This window comes from Tachypleus tridentatus, chromosome 4 (genome assembly GCF_004210375.1).
Source record: "Tachypleus tridentatus isolate NWPU-2018 chromosome 4, ASM421037v1, whole genome shotgun sequence".
Classification (NCBI taxonomy): Eukaryota; Metazoa; Arthropoda; class Merostomata; order Xiphosura; family Limulidae; genus Tachypleus; species Tachypleus tridentatus.
The window spans coordinates 67194189-67214816 of record NC_134828.1 but is presented as its reverse complement, the minus strand read 5'-3'; the positions used below and the strand labels follow the sequence as shown (position 1 = coordinate 67214816).

Genomic DNA, 20628 nt, shown 5'->3' with positions numbered 1-20628 from the left:
ACTTAATATGCTTAAAATCCATGTGACATTTATTCATCCGGGCCAACCCACTATACGATCTAAATTTTTTGTAAAGCAAAAGTATCCCACAGACTTATAGAAACACTCAAGACCATAAAATCAATAGCAAATTTAAGTAATGTTTTCACTATTTCTTTATCTATGTTATTGATCTAAACTGAAAAGAATAAAGGTCATAAGACTGATGCCTGAAGTGTCACATTTGTGACATTAAACCATTTGACTGAACTCCATTTATAACAATTTTCTTCTTTCTTCCATCCAGCCGCTCTTCAATCCTCTAATTAACATATCCTCCACACATACATATAGATAATTTTTATATGATTTTATGTAGCACTTTGTAAAATGTTTTTTTTTGAAAATCCAGATACACCAAATCTACACCGTTACCCTCATCAACAGAAGCAGTAACTTTTTCAAATAATGTAGAAAGATCTGTAACGCAAGATTATTACTTAGTGAAACCATGTTGACTATCCAATAAAATTTTAAACTTTGTTTTTCTTTAGTTTACACGGATGTGGTAAGTAATTTAGTCAAGAGTCTACCTGTTTTAAAACAAATTACTCAACTATTTAGATTACATTTTACCAATCAAATATAACAACAATGATTCGCGTATAGGGGGACTATTGCTGCACATCTTGATTTAGCATATATATACACAGTGTATTAGTGTTTTTTAAGGACAAGGTTTGTTTGATGTGTATGTAATTTACCCTGACGAATTTTCACTTGTACTGGCTCAATTGTAGTTCTTGTCTTGTAATATTACTACTTTTACACTTAAAATTTAGAATATTTGGATGAAAAGTAATTCTGTGACGTCGTAATGAATGCACGAACTCAAGTGTTTGAGTTGGTAAGTATTTACAAATAAATTGCAGTGTATATCCATTCTTTTATAAATATGTTTAATTTTATATTTTAGCTTAATTCATAAATTCGAATGTGCCTTAGTCTATTATTAGTACTAGTAGTAAAGTAAATTTTCGACTTGTAGAAATTAATTTGAAATTTAAAAAATGATAATGTATTTGGTTTCGTTAGTGCAAACAGTTAACTAGTCTCAGTATTTTGTAAAGTTATAAATGTACGTACCATATGTTTAATTAATAATTGTCTCAAGCTTTCTTCAATGCAATTTTAACTTCAGACTAAGACTGTCATTTTGTAGTCTAATTATAACCACAATAATAAACTCGTCTATAGGAAGTGGAAGATCGTCAAGTCCAAGAGGTAGTCTTGAGTTTGTTTCATACACTATTGTTTCATCGGTCACTGGGCAAGGTGAGATTGGTTTTAAATCTTAGTGTAAAAATATATATTATTTACGTTTTTGAAAATTTTGACACAGTTATTAAATACTAAACATCAATAATCTAAATTGAAATTATTGACAATTATGCTTTAACTTTTCATTGATCTAACTCTAAATTTATACTCTCAATTATTTGCTCTAGGAGTCAAAAGTAATACAGAGAGTTTAAAACGGCAAAATCTTTAAGGTTTTTTTTTATCTTAAGGAAGCAACTTTGATTCATAAAGTAAATAATTCAGCTTTAGCTGAACAAATACAGTACCATATTTAAAACTAATTCTGCCTTTATTGTATTGAATTATAATATTGTTTATGCATATACCTCTGTATGATTGTATTAATCTTTTCTGTTAGTTAAACACTTTAGATCTGTTAATTGTTGTATTGAGGTTAATATTTATTCAAATGAGATTCCAGTGAAGTTTTTGGGGAAAGGGTTAACTGGATAATTTTTTTAATGTAGTGACTTTGAATAATTTTTTTTATATTTTCCTATTTACCCTACAGTGCTTGCATTTGTTGTTTATTTTAAGTTTAGCCTTTTCTTCTAAATAAGGTTTTCTTTGGTATGTATGTGGTCACTTGCAAATAAAATCTAATAAGACTGATTAATTTGTTTCTATTCATTGTATATATTTTTTTCCCCAAAAATACTATGTAATATAAGAGAGAATTATTATATTAACTAAACCAACTCATGTAAGCAGTATATGTATTATGCATTACAAGAAATGCTTTAAGATACGTAAAATAAAATGCTGCTGAAATACACTCCCATTTAGATTATATTATTTGTCTGTAACATTAACATTCAATGTCTCAGACCTTAAATTAGTGTTTCTTAAACTTGAAGCATCCATGTGCCACTTTTGAAACTTTCAGTCTTTTCTGTGTACCACGGGAGTGAGGTTGGGGGAGTCGGCAGTGTTTAACTGCTGTCAGAGGAAGGTGGATAGTCACATTATAGTGTGCAAAAAGAAAAGGTACACATAATCTTATGAACTTTATTAATCTTGTCCATCATATGTAACTGTAAAATAATAATAATGTTCAAATTTTCATATGTACTTAGAAATAAACAAGTTGATGTTTATTCAATTTGAGAGGTGGAACTGTTTGTGACCAGGTAGTAAGACAGGGATATCTGGCTCAGCATTGGTGAACTTAAGATGAAGATGCGGCTTCATGTCAATAAGACTATTTTGGGCTCAGGGGCAAAACTTTTTAAACCTAGTGTCTTCATTTATATTTTGCCCCTACCAGGTGCTAACAGTGGTACATGTACCACACTCTGAGAAACACTGTCTTAAGTGAATGCAGTTTTAAATTAGTATTTGCTGATTTATTTTTTTTCTCTTGATTGTTTCAAAATATCTGTTTTGTAGTTTCAAACTACTTGATGCATTGTTGGTAAGGTAAAAGTTATTAAATATTTAATGTAGTTCTTAATCATATTTGAAATATAAAAATAACATAAAATTGAATTTTTTGTTTACAAGAGAGCAGTTGGTTATTAATGTGATAAACTTGTATATATGCATGTGTGTCTGTGTGTCATTGTGAAAAATAGATAACTTGTAACATGTAGTTCCCATTAATAGGGATTTCATGAATGGAGTAATGTAACTTGTTGTTCATAATAGTTTCATTACAAGCAAGAAGGTAGTTATTCAGTTGGGACTGTTGGCTTTGAAGATGTTCAGTGTGACTTTGTAGACTTGACTTATGTAAGTATAAAGAAATAAATAGTACTGAAACTGAATAATTATTTTAACTTGAATTTTTGAAATTTATTTCTTATTCACATATATAAATTGTTTTAGCTGGAATCATTTTTGTATGTATGGCAAAAATAATAATTCCATGTATACAAGGATTATTATTTGTATATAATATAAGGTTCGTTGTGCATCAGAAGAACTAGACAAAGCAATAACGAGAGAAATTGCAGCATTTTCTGATTCCCTTCGTAGCACTGAAGGTTCTCGAACTGGTCAGGTAATATGTGTTTTATATTCTAGTGTATTTCTGTGTTAAGGTGAACAACTGATATTGTAAGGTTTTAGTACTCAACATATTTACCAAGTTAAAAAAAGAAATATTTCTACATCTAAAACTAGTATAGACTTGCAAGTGCTTTCAAATTTTATGAGCAGTAAAAAGAACAAAATGTGTTATCCAACTACATGTGATTCACTATTTCTCAATGCTAAACGTAATATTCTATGTTTTCAGAACACTTGCATGTAACTTTATCATTCTTGTTCTAATTAAAAATTTATATTCCTTTTTATATACCAGTATTTGGACTTCTCATACTTTTCACGTATCACTGAGTTTGAATTTTGTGCTGATTATGAACCTTCTGTTACTATTTGTACTGCATATATATATATTTTTTTTTTTTTTAATATAGTTAAGGTTTAAACTGAGGTATTAACTTTTGTTGTGATTCTGAAACATCACATTCTAAAAACAGGTTACAAGTTTGAAAAATAATTTCTATTCAAAATCAAGCTACATATGTAAATGAGTCAAAAATTAATCCAGTAATGAATATAAGTAATTTAATATACCACAGGAGTAGATTTAGGATTTTAAAAAGGGAAAGATCCAAATAAATGGATATCGGAGTTTCTGAGAGGGCTTGCCCTCACATTAAAAGCTTACGATTTTGTGAAATTTTAAATCCCTTTAAGTCCAATTCCTGACACTTTCCATTGATTAAACAGGCTTGCAATGGTGTTTAGTTTTCTGAAATTTTTACATGTTCTATGGTAACTCCTGTATGCTGAATTAAAAAATATCCATTTTTCTCTATCATGTACAGACTTATCACAAAATTTCATAACATAATACATAAAAGATAGACCCCAACATGTAGTTTTGAGACTAAAAGACTTAAATTTCACAAGAAATGAGGATGAATGAGGATTTATATTTGTTTGACATCAGTGTTCTTCCCTTTTCTTCAGCTTGTTTGTATTTTTGTTAACAAACTTAATAGAAAATGCTCATTGTGGTAAACTAAGTTTTTTTTTGTTTTGTTTTTTTTTCCAAATTGGTAAATCTTTGTGATAGAAAGAAATGAATACTATTTTCAAAATCTGCATAGCCAAATCATGGAGAAATCTGTTATTAAATTCAAAACTACTTTTATATAGTTTAATTTTGCAGGCCAGTGTTATTGCTATCACTACTATCTGGGAATTATTAATAATAAATCTGAATGACCAATATTTCTGTTACTATCTGGAACAACTTTACCTTTATTTGTGGAGCTGACTGTTAGAATCAGAAGCTTGAAGTGACACTTAGAATCAAGTTTGGCAAGTGCAGCTCACTGATGGGATAAAATGAGGGATGTAGTGTATAATATTCATACCATTATAAGTGGCTCTTTCAAAGACTCGTGAGTGATTTTAAATTGATTATAATATTTATAGGGAAAAATATCCTTTTTATAGCTATCTTCAAGATTTTACAAATTACAGATAGTCCAGAACTCCTTTTCATATAGGAATATGAACATAACTAACCGTAGGAAACAAATATGCTATTTTTCACTTTATTAAAAAAAAATCCAGACCCCTTTTTCTCAGATCTTCTGTTTCTGGTACTGTCTTACTTATAGGTATCATCAGTTGGTTGGTCTTGCTGTTAACAATATGAACTACTTTAATTGCATGCTTCACTGATTTTATTAATGATAACAAGTTCAATATTCTGTACTAAATACATTTATAACTAATACCTTTTGTAATTAATATTAACATTTTTTAATTTTTTTTTTTTTTTTTTCTCCCATCCCATTTTGAAGATATCACTGGAATTCTATCAGAAAAAAAAGGCAAGATGGCCATTTCCACCAGAAAGTATACCATGGGAAGTATGGACAGTGAAAGTGACTATAATCACTTTACCAAATGAACATGGTAAGGTGTTGTTTTGCATCACTGCATGTGTGGTCAGTCAGTGAGTTTAAAAATAGGTTTTAGTTATGTCTATGTTACACAACAATTTTAAATAGTATATATTCATTCACAAAATTAAATGTGAACATATTCAAAAATTGAGCACAACTGATTAACACATTTTGAAAAGTAAAATGACAAAATGTTCAAGCCAAAGTTTTCCAAGATGTTATGAAATTAGATGTAATTACTATATTTATAAAATGTAGGTAAATTATGCTACTTAGTAGTTCAGTGGACAGGGGTGGCTTTTTATCATCTTTAATTTTTAATATTTGTATGTCGATGAGTAAAAACAAAAAATTCTACAGATGTTTTTGCTGTAAGTTGAAAAATGCAGAAAAAGGTTTTTATATTGATACATGTTTCATTTGGCAGTTAAGAAAGTGATATTTCTACTGTGGAATGTGATTTTAGAAATCATTAAACTCAGTTACATTTCTTTCTTCAAAATGTATTGGTTATTAATGCATCTAATGGGTTGAAAGGTGAAAATAAGTCGTATCGTTTAACAGGATAATGCATCTATTAGGTTCTGTTAAACTAATTTCCACAGGTTGACGTTTTAACGAGATTCTTTTAATCTAGTCATTGGTAACTGAAATTACACAGAGAAAAGACTTGATGCATTCTATTTAAATTATCTTTATTACCCAAATTTTAATAGAAAGGCAGATTTATCGGGAGAAAGTTGGAGAAATGTTAGCAGAGAAAGTGATGGCTATAGCGGCTGCCATGAACAAGCATGACTATATTCCAAAGATGCCTAATCAGTCAGAGCTGGACTTGATCTTTGATACAAGCTACCCAGATGTTCAACCTTATTTATTCAAGGTGCGTTATTAGTTTGAGTTTAAAAAACCTCAAGTCCTTCTCAAGCATTCATGTATTCTTTGTATGATACTCTATTACTAAGTAAACTTTCTTGTAATCTCAAAATAATACCTATTTAACAGTTTAACTGTATTCCATGTAGTTTTTTAACTGATCCATTCCAGATTCTCATAATTAACATTTTAAAATATTACTATTTCATGTTGGAGTTGAATATTTTTTGTGGAACCCCTCGGTGTGGATTCCTGTACGTGGTGAGGGGACCTCCCAGGGAAGGTTCTGTTCTATCTGGTTACCTTCTCTGGGATCTAAACATCCACCCATGTGTTTGCCGTGCGTGGCGACCCGTGAAGGGGAGGAGAGGATCCTGGTGATTGAGGGGTCCAACCCTAACACACCACTTTGGCCTCGAATTCCTGTAGACGGGCGGCCTTTGGGTGGCCCCCCTTGGGTCAATTGGCTGGTCTACTTGGGCTAGAGTGAACAAAGTACCAGTGTTGGAAGTTCTCAACGGGTGTTGTGGACATTGTGCCTGATGCTGGTGTTTGGGTATAGTGCTCACGAAACCCTGGCGTTGCTGCATTGTCCTTGCGTGACTTTGTAGTGCGTCCCCTTGTAGGGCTCCATGGTGGGTGGGGTCAGTGGGTACCAAATTTTTTCTTTTCCTATGGATCCTCTAAAAATTTAAATAAAATTGTAAAAAAACAGTCAATGGGTAGCGACCACGCCTTGAATACTCAGAACAGCAATCTTCAACATCAGTAACACACGCATTCCTCATTTTCTTATATTACATTCTCTTTCGGAAAACCTTTAGGGCAAATGTTCCCTTTTTTTATTCAAAAGGGACTAGAGGGACTTGCTGGCTCTCCAAAATCAGTAAAGAAACTTCGATCTGGTGACATATTGGTTGAAACATCCACATCCCAACACAGTGAACTCCTCTTGAATTCAAAGGCAATTGGGGATATACCTATTGAGGTTACACCCCATGCTACCTTGAATTCTTCACGAGGAGTTATTGTTGAAAGGAATTTGAAGAACGTTCCTGAGTCGGAGATTCTCGCTGGTCTCTCCACTCAAGGAGTTTCTGCAGTGAGGCGCATCTCCACTCACAAAAATGGAATTACACTGCCAACAAATACCCTCGTTTTAACATTTACTTCACCACGTGCACCTGCCACCATCAAGGCAGGTTATCTCATTTGCAGGGTTCGCCATACATACCAAACCCTCTTCGATGTTTCCAATGTCAGAGATTCGGCCACTCAAAGACATCCTGTTGTGGTTCCCTGACATGTGCTCGTTGTGGAGGCAAGGACCACAATGCCTATGACTGTGACATGAACCCACATTGTGTAAACTGCAATGGTTCTCACCCCTCTTACTTTCATTCTTGCCCAAAATGGTTGGAGGAAAAAGAGGTGCAGCGTTTGAAAACGACACATAACATTAGTTATCCTGAGGCTCGAAATTGCTGTCCACAACTCCATCTCGACATATGCTGCTGCACTTCATTCCACAACTACAGTGGGAGTGCAGACAGATCTGTGCCTCCAAAAGAATCGTTTTCAAAACAAATGAAAAGCCTTTTGACCTCCGTGGTTAAAAAGGTTGAATCGACTTCCACACCTATCTCTGTTCCTCCCATACCTTCCAACAAACCTCAAGATCTACGTCCTTCAGTTTCAAATACAGGCATTTCTTCTGATACATCTTTTTTTCTCCCACCACAAGAGACAAAACAATTATTCGTTCGCGTCCTCAGTCACTGGATTCCCCTTCCAATAACAAAAACCTGCCCACCCGACACAGAGCAGGATCCATGGAGGTTGATAGACCTCCTCCAACTAAAAACAGTAAAGAAAAAAGACGTGGTCGTAAACCGAAGGGTTCTCCAGCCACTTCACCTACCCGTTCTTAAAAATGGCCACCTTGATACAATGGAACTGTCGAAGTTTACGTTCTAATCTGGATGATATCAAAATGCTGATTGCTTCCTACCATCCTGTTTGTCTTTCTTTACAAGAAACATTTCTCAAAACTGCTGATACTGTCTCCATTCGGCAGTTTTCTCTGTACAGAAATGACAGGTTGTGTGATGGTTGAGTACATGGAGGGGTGGTTGATCAACACGTGCCCACCCTGTCTTTGTCACTCAACACACCCTTGGAGGCTGTAGCCATCCGTGTTTCCTTGGGTCATACCATCACTGTTTGTTCTCTGTACCTGTCCCCTGGAAAGACATGATCAATCAGATCTTGATGCTCTCGTTGAACAATTGCCATCTCCATTTCTAATCCTAGGGGATTTTAATGGACATCATCCCCTCTGGGAAGTGCTATTATTGATGGGAGGGGCCAATCTGTAGAGCGGATGCTCTCTGATCACAATCTTTCTCTTTTCAATACTGGTTCTTCCACTTACTTTCATGCACTTAGTTAGTCCTTTACCGCTATTGATCTCTCAGTTTGCTCCCCTTCATTATTTTCCCATTTTTCATGGAGGGTTGACAGTAATCCACTAGGCAGTGATCATTTTCCGATCCTTTTGAGAGAGACTGGCCGTGGTCGATGCCACCCTACCTGCATGCCCCGGTGGAAGCTGGATCAGGCAGACTGGTCCACTTTCATTGCTCTCGCAGAACTTGATCCTGCCATTGTAAATCAGCCATCAACAGACGACTGTATAGCAGCGGTAACTGACTGTATTACACATGCAGCTGCTCAGTGTATTCCTAAAACCTCGACACGTTTTCCATGATATCCTCGTCCGTGGTGGAATTCTGCTTGCCACTTAGCACGGAAGGCTCAAAAGCGGGCCTGGAATACTTTTCGTAGATATCTCACACTTTCAAACCAGGTTGCTTTCCAACGGGCCCGTGCACATGCTAGGTGGGTAAGACGTCACAGCCAGAAGGAATCTTGGATTAAGTTCACAACTAGCATATCTTCTACCACCAGTTCCAAGATCATATGGGACAGGATTCGAAAGGTTAATGGACACTACAATTCTATCCCCCTCTTGATCTTGCTCTCTGATGGTCAGGAGGTGACTGATGTTCGGAACATCGCTAACACTCTAGGTGAAAGCTTTTGCCGGGTATCTAGCACTTCTGCTTGTTCCTCCACCTTCCTGGCCATCAAGACTCATGCAGAGCGATCACCTCTTTCCTTTCGAACTGACTGTTTCTTTGACTATAATTGTTCCTTTACCCTGGTGGAACTAAAAATGGCCCTTCATCGGTCTGCCAGTACGTCTGTTGGGCCTGATGATATTCGTTATGACATGCTGCACCATCTATCTCCTGCTTCTCTTGATGTCCTTCTGATTGTTTTCAACCGAATCTGGCAGGAGAATGTTTTTCCTGATGCCTGGTGCCAGGCTATTATTTTACCTTTCTCTAAGCCAGGGAAAGATCCCAAGATTCCTTCAAACTACCGTCCAATTGCTTTGACGAGCTGTCTCTGTAAGACATTAGAAAGGATGGTTAATGCTCGTCTTGTTTGGTTCCTTGAATCAAACATCCTCCTCTGACCCACCCAGTGTGGGTTCCGTCGACAGCACTCCACCACAGACCACCTAATTCGTCTTGAAACATCTATCAGAGAAGCCTTTCTCAACCACCAACATCTTGTATCAATATTCTTTGACATAGAGAAGGCTTACGACACAACATGGAGGTATGGCGTTTGGCGAGACCTCCATACATATGGGTTACGTGGCCATCTACCCATGTTTATTAAACATTTTTTAATGGACAGGAGATTCCAAGTTTGTGTGGGTTCGACACTTTCCCGTTCTTTTGTACAGGAACTTGGAGTCCCTCAAGGCTGTGTATTGAGTGTTACACTCTTCAGTATAAAGATAAATGCCATCACTGAACAACTCCCTCTCACTGTTGCGAATGGGCTGTATGTCGACGACTTTCACATCTCATGTCAGTCGTCAAACATGAGATATATTGAGCGGCAACTACAAACCGCCTTCAATTGTGTACGGAAGTGGACTATGGCGAACGGCTTTAATTTCTCTCTCTCCAAAACTGTATGCATGCACTTTTGCCATCGACGGGGTATTCACCCTGATCCTGAACTTCATATCGGTGAAGTTTTGCTGCCAGTGGTCCCGGAGACCAAGTTCTTGGGGCTTATCTTTGATCGTAAACTGACCTTTATACCACACTTAAAGCAGCTTCAGGTCAAATGCACAAGAGCACTGAACATCCTCCGTGTTCTCTCTTCTACCAATTGGGGGGCAGATCGCTGTTCAATGTTAAAGGTATATCGTGCTCTTATTAGATCGAAACTCGATTATGGATCAATGGTCTATGGCTCTGCCAGACCCTCGGCCTTAAAGATGCTGGACCCCGTTCATCACCAAGGACTTCGACTCTGCACTGGGGCTTTCCGCACCTCTCCAGTTCAAAGTATATACATTGAATCTCATGAACCTTCTCTACACCTTCGCCATTTGCAACTATCTTTACAATATACTTCGAAACTTCATTCCTTACCAAAGCATCCCACCTGGAAATGTGTTTTCCTTCCTTGGTGGGCAGTACTTTTTCAGAATAGACGATCTGTCATTGCTTCGTTTGGCCTTTGCATCCGGGAGCAATTGGATGAATTGGGTCTGTCCTTGGATAACATTGCAGATTCCACAGGTCGGCCCATCCCACCATGGCTTATTACAGCCCCCAAATGTGACCTTTCTTTCAGTCACCTAAAAGGCAGTTACTCCAGATTGGAAGTACTGTCTTTTATTCAATGAATATCTTTCAAACAATCATTCAGTTCCTATTTATACAGATGGTTCCAAATCAGGTAATTCAGTGGGCTCTGCTATGGTTTGCTATGGGTCGGTAGTTGCGTGCAGAATCCCTTCTACAGCATTTTGTGTTCACTGCTGAACTGTATGCCATATCTCTTGCCCTGGATCATATTGCAGCTGAGCAGTACTCCAACTGCACTATTTATACTGATTCGCTTAGTTCTATACTTGCCTTGGAATCGCTACACGTTAGCTCACATCCTATTCTCGCTGATGTTCGAAACCAACTGGCCCATTTCTCATTAGCAGCTACTTCAATCCAGTTTTTCTGGATACCAGGCCATGTTGGTATTCGCGGGAACGAGCTTACAAACATGGCAGCTAAATATGTCTGCTTCAGCACCATCACTCCTATGCCTATTCCGTACATAGACTATGGTGTTGTCTTCAAGGCTCGGCTCCGTGCCAGCTGGCAGTTCACTTGGAATGAGCAACGTGACAACGAACTTTTCAAATCAAACCCAAAATTGGACTTTGGCCATCTAGCTTCCATAAAGTTCGGAAGGAGGAATTTGTTCTCACTAGGCTACGATTGGTCACAGTTTTTAACTCATCATTTTCTTTTATCTGGAACTGATGCACCAATGTGTAGTTTGTGTAACACTCAAATCACTATCAGCCACGTTTTACTTTCTTGCCATCGTTACAATTCTCAACGACGGCAATATTTTAAACTTATTTTTCCCAGGGTCAATCTGTAACATTGGACAGAGTTATTGGTGATGGTGACTCTGTCCACCTTGATAATGTTTTTAATTTTTAATGGCCATTAACCTTTTAATCTCATTCAAGTGTTGCATATTTATTCATTACACCTTTTTAATTGTAGTTCCTTTTTTACAGTTTTAATCTCTCTTCTTCAATTTGACATTGGACAATGGCCAGAACATTAGATAACTCGACACCAGGACTGGAAAGGCCAACTTCAGGTGACTAACGCTCCTGTTTGAACTATCCGTTTGAACTACTCATTAGTCATCCTGGCGAGTTGTTATTATACTTTTGCTGCATATCATTTTGCACTTTTACTACTTAACTTTTTAGTACTGGCCATATTGACTCATAACCCAGAACCAGGACTGGAAAGACCAACTTCAGGTGACTGACGGTGGTTTTTATACTTACCTGTTAGTCTTCCTGGCGGGTTACGATCATTACCATTCTGCTACAGGTAGTTCTTTACAACTTTGTTGACTGGATGTCAACATTGGTTTTTACGCCATTTTCTGTTTTAATTGCCGTTTTGCTTTTATCTTCAATTACTTTTACAAATTTTACTCCATTTACTTGACTTTTATCTTTTTACTGGACATTTGGCTACTCATTGTTACGATTTTGCAGAGTGTCTTTTAAAACTTTTATTCTTTTACATTTTGATAATAGCTGCTATGACACATAACCCGAACCAGGACTGGAAAGGCCAACTTCAGGTGATTGACGGTGGTTCTTGAACTTACCTGTTAGTCTTCCTGGCGGTTATGATCATTAACATTTTGCTAGAGTAAATATTTTGCAACTTTGAAGACTGGATGTCAACATTGGTTTTTACGCCATTTTCTGTTTTAATTGCTGTTTTGTTTTTATCTTCATTTACTTTTACAAATTTTACTCCATTTACTTGACGTTATCTTTTTACTGGACATTTGGCTACTCATTGTTACGATTTTGCGGAGTGTCTTTTAAAACTTTTATTCTTTTACATTTTGATAATAGCTGCTATGACACATAACCCGGAACCAGGACTGGAAAGGCCAACTTCAGGTGATTGACGGTGGTTCTTGAACTTACCTGTTAGTCTTCCTGGCGGGTTATGATCATTAACATTTTGCTAGAGTAAATATTTTGCAACTTTGAAGACTTGATGTCAACATTGGTTTTTACGCCATTTTCTGTTTTAATTGCCGTTTTGTTTTTATCTTCATTTACTTTTACAAATTTTACTCCATTTACTTGACGTTATCTTTTTACTGGACATTTGGCTACTGATTATTACGATTTTGCGGAGTGTCTTTTAAAACCTTTATTCTTTTACATTTTGATAATAGCTGCTATGACACATAACCCGGAACCAGGACTGGAAAGGCCAACTTCAGGTGATTGACGGTGGTTCTTGAACTTACCTGTTAATCTTCCTGGCGGGTTATGATCATTACCTTTTTGCTAGATTAAATACCTTGCAACTTCTTATACTCTGCCTTCTATCTTAACATTGTAGACTAGGTGTCAACATTGGTTTTATACTTTTTTGTTTTACCTTCATTTCCATTTATGTCTATTACTACATTTATTTATTTATTTTTTTTACATTTTTACCGAATGTCTGGCGCAGATAGCCTCGCTGCTTTGTGCTATAAAACACTAAATCAATCAATCAATTTTTGTGGAACTTAAGTCCATACCACCAGTAGGACTAATTTCAAGTCCATTTTTTCTGTTCACTTCATATCTTGATTCACTATTTGCTTATTTTACATTTCTGTGTCAAAAGTGGTTCTTGTTTTTTTTTAACATTTTCTATCTCATTTAGTATTTGATAAATTATCACATTTAAAGTTGATGTTTAGTATTACCAATTATCACACATGGATTCCAGTCATAAATATTCCCTTATACATTATATGAAGAGAATTTCATTTCTTCTATGTATTCTTTATTTCTTTCTTTCACATATAACTTTGTATATAACATCTTTCTTGTGTATGTGTTTAGGATAACTGACTTTTGCTTTACTTAATGTGGAAGGTCATGTTTATTTACCTTGATCATTTTTAATGTAACATTTACATAAAATGTTTTAACAAACTTAACAAAACTTTACACAATGAAAGTTTGCAATTTTTCAACAGTTTCTTCTTTATTTTATTTCTAATGAAGAATGTTTAGTTGTTATCTTATACTAATGCAGAGGATGATGTTTACTTTTTAAAACATATCTAAATGGGCCAATTTTTGTTTTAAGATCACCTGTGCCACAGAACTACAGTTTTATTTTGATGGAGTTTGCATTAGTTGAATTATAATCCAGTTATCTGTTAACCCTTCAACTGTGGTTGTCATCATTTGATGTTTGTGTTGGCAATTGCAGCTTATATCATATGATGCAAGAATCTTTGCATGTGGGATGGTAGACAGATTTACACAAACTAGAAATGAGTGATTTATGTGATTTGATTTATGGTATAGTGTAGTGGATATTCTGAATCCATTTCTCTTTGTTAACACATCTAAAAATTGAAGTTTGGCTGGTTTTAATCTATGTACTTAATGCAGATCTGGTTATTAAGGGGGTCAAGGGAGATTGTGGAAGTTTGTTCTCATGTTGTTATATAAGAAATGTACCCACGTTTTTTTTTTTTTTTTTTTGACCAGATTTTATCACTGCTTTTTGTAGAATGATTTTATTTAAAGTTGGCACATTTTTGGGGATAGAAGTGATCCATTTGATTGCCTCATTTAAAATAACTGGATGTTAGATGTAGCTGTGGAAGTTGTTCAACAGAGAAGAAAGAGATTGGTTGCATTTGCAAGGGTGTCTTGCAGCCAATTTCAGAGAATACTAATAGCTTTATCTATAATTACTCTAGTAAAGTGAAAGATAGTATTAGAATTCTCAAATATACCCTTATGAGCAGTTATTGCACCCTTAATGTTTTCTTGACAAAGTTTTTGTAACACAATTTTAGTTTATTTAGATATAAACGAATATCGACAAAATGTCTAGCAATAAAGCATATTGGAGAGTTCATATAGGAAATATGTTTCGGAGATACGTTAGAAGTATTCTTTTTTAACAGTTCATAAATGTTTAGCTACCACTTAACTATTTGTTTAACTTCTTAGCAGAGAGCAACATGGAAATTTTCTTTTTCTCAAACAACTCATTCATTTTTTTTTTTTTTTTCAAATTTTATTACTGAGATTTTTAGATGCAGACATTTTTGGAAGTAAAATTTTTTGAGGAGAATAATTTTTATTGTTTAATCTCATTTCTTCATGATAGCCTTTGCCTGCTGGTAATACAATAATTGACTGGTCCTTTTGGAAGTTCTTAAACTGTCTTGTTACCTTTTCTGTTGTGGAGAGTTTTTTTAACTATAGGATTCTTGACTTCAGTCTGTAATTCAATCTGATATTACAGTCATGTGAAAAAGTTAGGACACCCTATGAAAATCTGTGTATTTTTGTAACATTTTTGGATATATAGATATTTAATCTCAATTTTAACAATACTGAGAGATTATAGGAATGTAACTAAAGAATTAAAACTGAAGAAAAGACTTTTCAAGATCTTCTGTAAATGTAATTCTACAAAAATGCATATTCTAACTGAGGAAAACGTTAGGACACCCCCACATTTATTCCCACTTAAAATGGCTCAACTCACACACAGGAGTAACACACCAGGTGCACGTGATTAGAAGATCGTTACTCAGCATTTTTAATGAGGCTTGCTCTATTTAAACCTCGGACATTTAGTTTGGTGTGCTCCTGACTGTTGAAGTGAGAGTGAGCACCATGGTGAGAGCAAAAGAGCTGTCTGAGGCCTTCAGAAAGAAGATTGTAGCAGCTTATGAGTCTGGTAGGAATTTAAAAAGATCCTCAAAGATTTTGAAATCAGCCACTCCACTGTCTGGAAAATAGTCAACAAGTGGAGGGCTTTCAAAAGAACTGCCAACATGCCCAGGTCTGGTTGTCCAGGCAAGTTCACCCCAAGAGCAGATTGCAAGATGCTAAAAGAGGTCTCCAAACACCCTAACATGTCATCACGGGATCTACAGCAGGCTCTGGTTACTGTTGATGTGAAAGTGCATGCTTCTACAATAAGAAAGAGACTGTACAAGTTTAACTTGTATGGGAGGTGTGCAAGGAGGAAACCTATGCTCTCTAAGAGAAATGTCAAGGCCAGACTGAAGTTTGCCAGAGAGAATGTAGACAAAGACCAGTACTTCTGGAATAATATTCTTTGGACAGATGAGTCCAAAATTTAATTATTTGGATACCAGAACAGAGGACATGTTTGGCTTAAACCAAATACAGCATTCCAGGAAAAGAACCTCATACCAACTGTGAAGCATGGAGGTGGAAGTGTCATGGTTTGGAGCTGCTTTGCTGCAGCAGGACCTGGACAGCTCACAATCATAGAATCCACCATGAATTCTACTGTGTATCAGAGGGTGCTTGAGGATTATGAGACCATCTGTACGAAAATTAAAGCTGAACTGGAACTGGACCCTGCAACATGACAATGACCCAAAACATACCAGTAAATCTACCAAGGACTAGCTGAAAACTAAGAAATGGAGAGTTCTGGAATGGCCGAATCAAAGCCCAGATCTTAAACCCATTGAGATGCTGTGGGGTGACTTGAAATGGGCTGTACATGCACGAAACCCCTCAAACATCTCACAGCTGAAAGAATTCTGCATTGAGTGAGGCACATTTTCTTCAGACTGATGTCAGAGACTGGTAGATGGCTATAAGAAGCATCTCACTGCAGTTATTTCAGCCAAAGGGGGTAACACTAGCTATTAGGTAGGGTGTCCTTACTTTTTGGTCAGCTAGAATATGCAAGTTTGTATAATTACATTTACAGAAGATCTTGAAAAGTCTTTTCTTCAGTTTTAATTGTTTAGTTATATTCTTATAATGTGTCAGTATTGTTGATATTGAGATTAAATATCTATATATCCAAAAATGTTACACAAATACACAGGGTTTCATAGGGTGTCCTAACCTTTTCACATGACTGTAGGTTGCAACATTCTAAATAGGAGCAATTATACATTTACAGAATTGCTTCAGAGATTGGTGCAAAGTTAAGACATTTTGTCAGTGTACTGATCTGAGATTTTGTTAAAGCAAGATTTGTTATAATAGATTTATTTGTTATTATTGTATAGCTTATGATACTTATTGGCTAATCATTAAATGAATTTGACTGATGTGGCACAAGCAACAGGTAACTTGTACAATTCAAATGGATGCCAACAAAAGACAATCCATCTTTGAAATCATAATCATCAGTTATTCCAACATTTTTCCTGCCAGCCTTGTTCATATGAAAACATTACCAGGAAAGATCTTAAAAAGAAACAACTTTCAAATTAAGTCCATCCTTTTGACTGAGGGGGAAGTATTGCAATCTTATACATACATTTTAGTATATTTAAAAGTACCTTCATAACTTCATGCACATAGCAGAAGCTAATTTGTGCAAAAAGTGGACAAAAATGCAAGCTCTCAATGGAAACTTCTTAATAAGGTAGAGCTCTACCTTTGGCTGTTAAAATTGCTTTTGTTTAGTAGGGAATCTTCAAATTCTTGAAAGGTTTATTGGAGAATTATGTTCCATTCCATGAGGATACAATTTTACACAAGTCATAATGATCATTGAATCAATGTTGCATTCACCTGGTTAGACTTGTGGAATAATTAACACACTGTACCAAAGCCACCTGTATTGTGGTTTGTTTTATTACATGAGAAAAACAAGTTTTTGAAACTTGAAGTGAAACTTCTTCAAATTGTGTAGCTTCTGCAAATAGAATTTTATTTTATGTGATGTTTATGTGAACTATTAGCTTTGCGTATTTGAAAAGATTTTGTTCTGATATATATTTTAAGAAACAATTAAAAATATTACTTTTTTGTGAATTTCAATTACTGATTGTGTTCCTACCTTTTTGTAAGACATTCCTATAAAGATTTTCTTTGTTTTGATTCAAACATACCACATTGTTTTGTTTTCAATCCTTATCATATGAAAGTCATAAGCAAGCCAAAATTTCAGAATTGTTGATCAGAGGCTTAATTTAATATTTGTATTAAGTTTTAAACCTTTTTTAAATAATTTTGTGTGTGTGTGTGTGTGTGTATTTTGTACATTTCTTTTAATGATTTTCCTTTTTACAGTAAAATAGTTATTTATGCCAGTAAGACTTAATATAAACATAGATTATTGGTGGCCTTGTCAGCAGAATAAAACTTTATATGGTTGAGTGCAAAATGATCTAATTAAATAAAGTCATTGTTAGACTTAATATCCATACTTGTATAAAATAAATATAGAAAATTACTAACCAGACTATGTAAATATAGCATGTGGTTTATAAGTTAGTGAACCTAGCCTAATGTTTTTCTTTATCATCATTTAGATTAGTTACCAAACATGTGATCCAGGAAATGCTTCAGTAAGTAACACCATGAGAAAGCTTTTGAAGGACACATTGGCTTTTTGAAAGATGCTGTGACATAAATTTTGGGTCATAAGATATTAAAAACAAAAGTAAGTTTTTCTTGCCAGTGTGTAAAGAGATATAACAACATAACTATGTTCATTCCCAGAGTTTGCCATCTTTTGTGAAGTAAAAAGTTAATAATTTGGATTTTTCTTTTTGCCATTGGTTTTTATTCAAGGCAAAAATGTTAACCTAATGATGAATACATAAATCACAAAATGGTTGTTTTTAAGAACATACCATTGGTATAATTATAAGCTCAGTTTTTCAAAGCTTGTGTAAAAAATATAAAAGTGCTTCATATTGTTTTATAGTGTACATTTCTTATTAACTCCAGATTAAAACTGAAAAGTTTTTTAGTTTTGACAGTTTCATTAATGACTTAAATAACTGTCAGTTGTTCATATGTTCAGACAAACAACTTAGCATCTAACTGTGCTTTATGTAATGTCCAGCTCATAGACTTCTCTTAGACTATTCTTCTGAAAATGTTAGATTTCATGAGGAGATTAAACTGCCCTTTCTTTTGCCATAGCTGACTTGCTGTGGATTTTTATGATTTAATGTCAATATCCTCCTAAGTTTATTCTCAAGTTTCTTCTAGGATACTTACTTTTTAAACCTAATAACTGTGATATCTTTTATGAAACCAGAGGATGCTGTAGTGTGCTATTACTCTTCATTCACTCTACTGCAATTAAAAGGTGTTGTAAGGACTTTTTTTTAAATTCTTTCTGCATCTGTCAGCAACTGAAACAATATTATTTGGTTGAAAGTCAACAGGCAACTTGCCAAGAAGTGTGATAATTCATACTTTGCAATGGTGTCCTCTAAGAATTTTAACAAGGAGGACTTGCATGGTTTCCTATCATATGTGAACTTTACATCTTCTAAAACTTTCTCAGCAGGAAAACTAATTTCAGTTTGGTTAAAGGTTTTTGTGCTTTTGGTGTTGGAGACATCAGTAAGAATAAACTTCAGTGTTTGAATTGGAAAGAATATCTTTCTTAATGAAGCTTCTCATCAACTTCTTTATAACTAATGACATCATCAGATAGAAAAGGGACTATTAGCTAGGCTGTATGATGTTGGGCCAGAGATTGTTGGACCTGCCCAACAATTCAGTTGAAAGGCAACATCTCAGGCTTCATAGATATCCTCCACAGCTTGATATACACATTTTAATGGCTATAAAATATCTTATGAAAGATTAACAGACTTGAAGAGCATCTTTGTCCTTCCTGCAACTTTGACAAACACTTTGAACAGGAGAGTTCTTGAATTGACAGTGTAGAGATGACAGTACTTGGTTTCTGAAGAGCCAGCCTTAAGTCCTCAAGAGCCAATGTGTATCAGGTGCTTTCCATAATTGTAGTTTAGCTGGATTTTTGAATGATTGGTAGTTCAACAAAAAAGGTCCATCTTTTGAAAGCACTTGGATCATAGCGTTTGTTAAACAGATTTTTTTTTAACCTGTTTCCCTAACATCATGAAGGAAATTATAACACTAAGTCACCAACATAAGGAAAATATACCAGAGAAATGAGTGCAAAATTTGGTAAAAACAGTGCTGTAAATGGATATTCAGATTTTATAAGATATAAATTATTTAGGAATACCTATTGTTGGGCTGAAGTAATAAAATTCAAAATTTTTTTTATTGTAAAACTGTATTTCAAGCATTTTAAAGGGCTTTGAGTACCATGGTTAAAAACTTCATCAATTATTAGAGATTTTTGCTTATGAACAATGTTTTGAATGTAGAGGCATGTACAATTCTAGACATTTATTAACAGCTGTAGTAACTGATTTTCATATTCATAACCAGTAATTTCATGTATAAAAGATAGTGTTCTGTAATGTTGCAAATAACTTATGACTACAGTTAAAACAATTTTTAGGAAGATTATTAGAAAGAAACATGAAGGGATGTACTTTAGTTGTTTTATAACTTAAAATAAGAAACATGAGAATCAATTTGGATCATTGCTGTACCATGTTTCACATGATTCCTGTTTATTTCATTGACTATTTCAGCTGGAACAAAAATCCTCCAGCAGTTAAAGATTGTGTGGCTACAGAAGGAAAACAAAATAATTAACATGTATTATCTTTAGGACCTAATGGAAATAGATTATAACCCTTATCTGTTTACTGGCAGACTGTATATTCAAAAGCTTTTAACTTTATCACTGAATTTGTTTGGTTATTAGTAGAAAAAATTTTTATTGCTATAGATGCCTTTTGAAAGTATAAATGTTTTTACTTGGAAAGGTTTTATGCAGATTGTATTAAAATTCTGTCAAATGAACATTTATCAGTTAGAAATGTGCCCGACTGATAAGTTCAAATAAAATCTAGATCTGTGTTCCTTCTTTTACGTTTGAGTGCTCTTGTATAATTT

At 34.8% G+C, this 20628-nt stretch overlaps 1 protein-coding gene across 3 annotated transcripts; it reads left to right on the top strand.

Annotated features, from left to right (window-relative positions):
- Positions 1–635: 635 nt before the first annotated feature.
- Positions 636–20604, top strand: Atg101 (autophagy-related protein 101). 3 transcript variants are annotated; one of them, XM_076499067.1, is made up of 8 exons: positions 666–886; positions 1237–1314; positions 2989–3072; positions 3245–3343; positions 5166–5280; positions 5987–6153; positions 18141–18271; positions 20262–20604. In XM_076499067.1, the coding sequence occupies exons 1-7, from the start codon at positions 857–859 to the stop codon at positions 18222–18224; spliced, it is 657 nt and encodes a 218-aa protein (XP_076355182.1). In that variant the 5' UTR covers positions 666–856; the 3' UTR covers positions 18225–18271; positions 20262–20604. The 3 variants fall into 3 exon arrangements, with proteins under 3 accessions (XP_076355181.1, XP_076355182.1, XP_076355183.1); XM_076499066.1 differs by having other exon boundaries at positions 636–886; positions 18141–20604; XM_076499068.1 differs by lacking the exon at positions 18141–18271.
- The last annotated feature ends 24 nt before the right edge of the window (positions 20605–20628 follow it).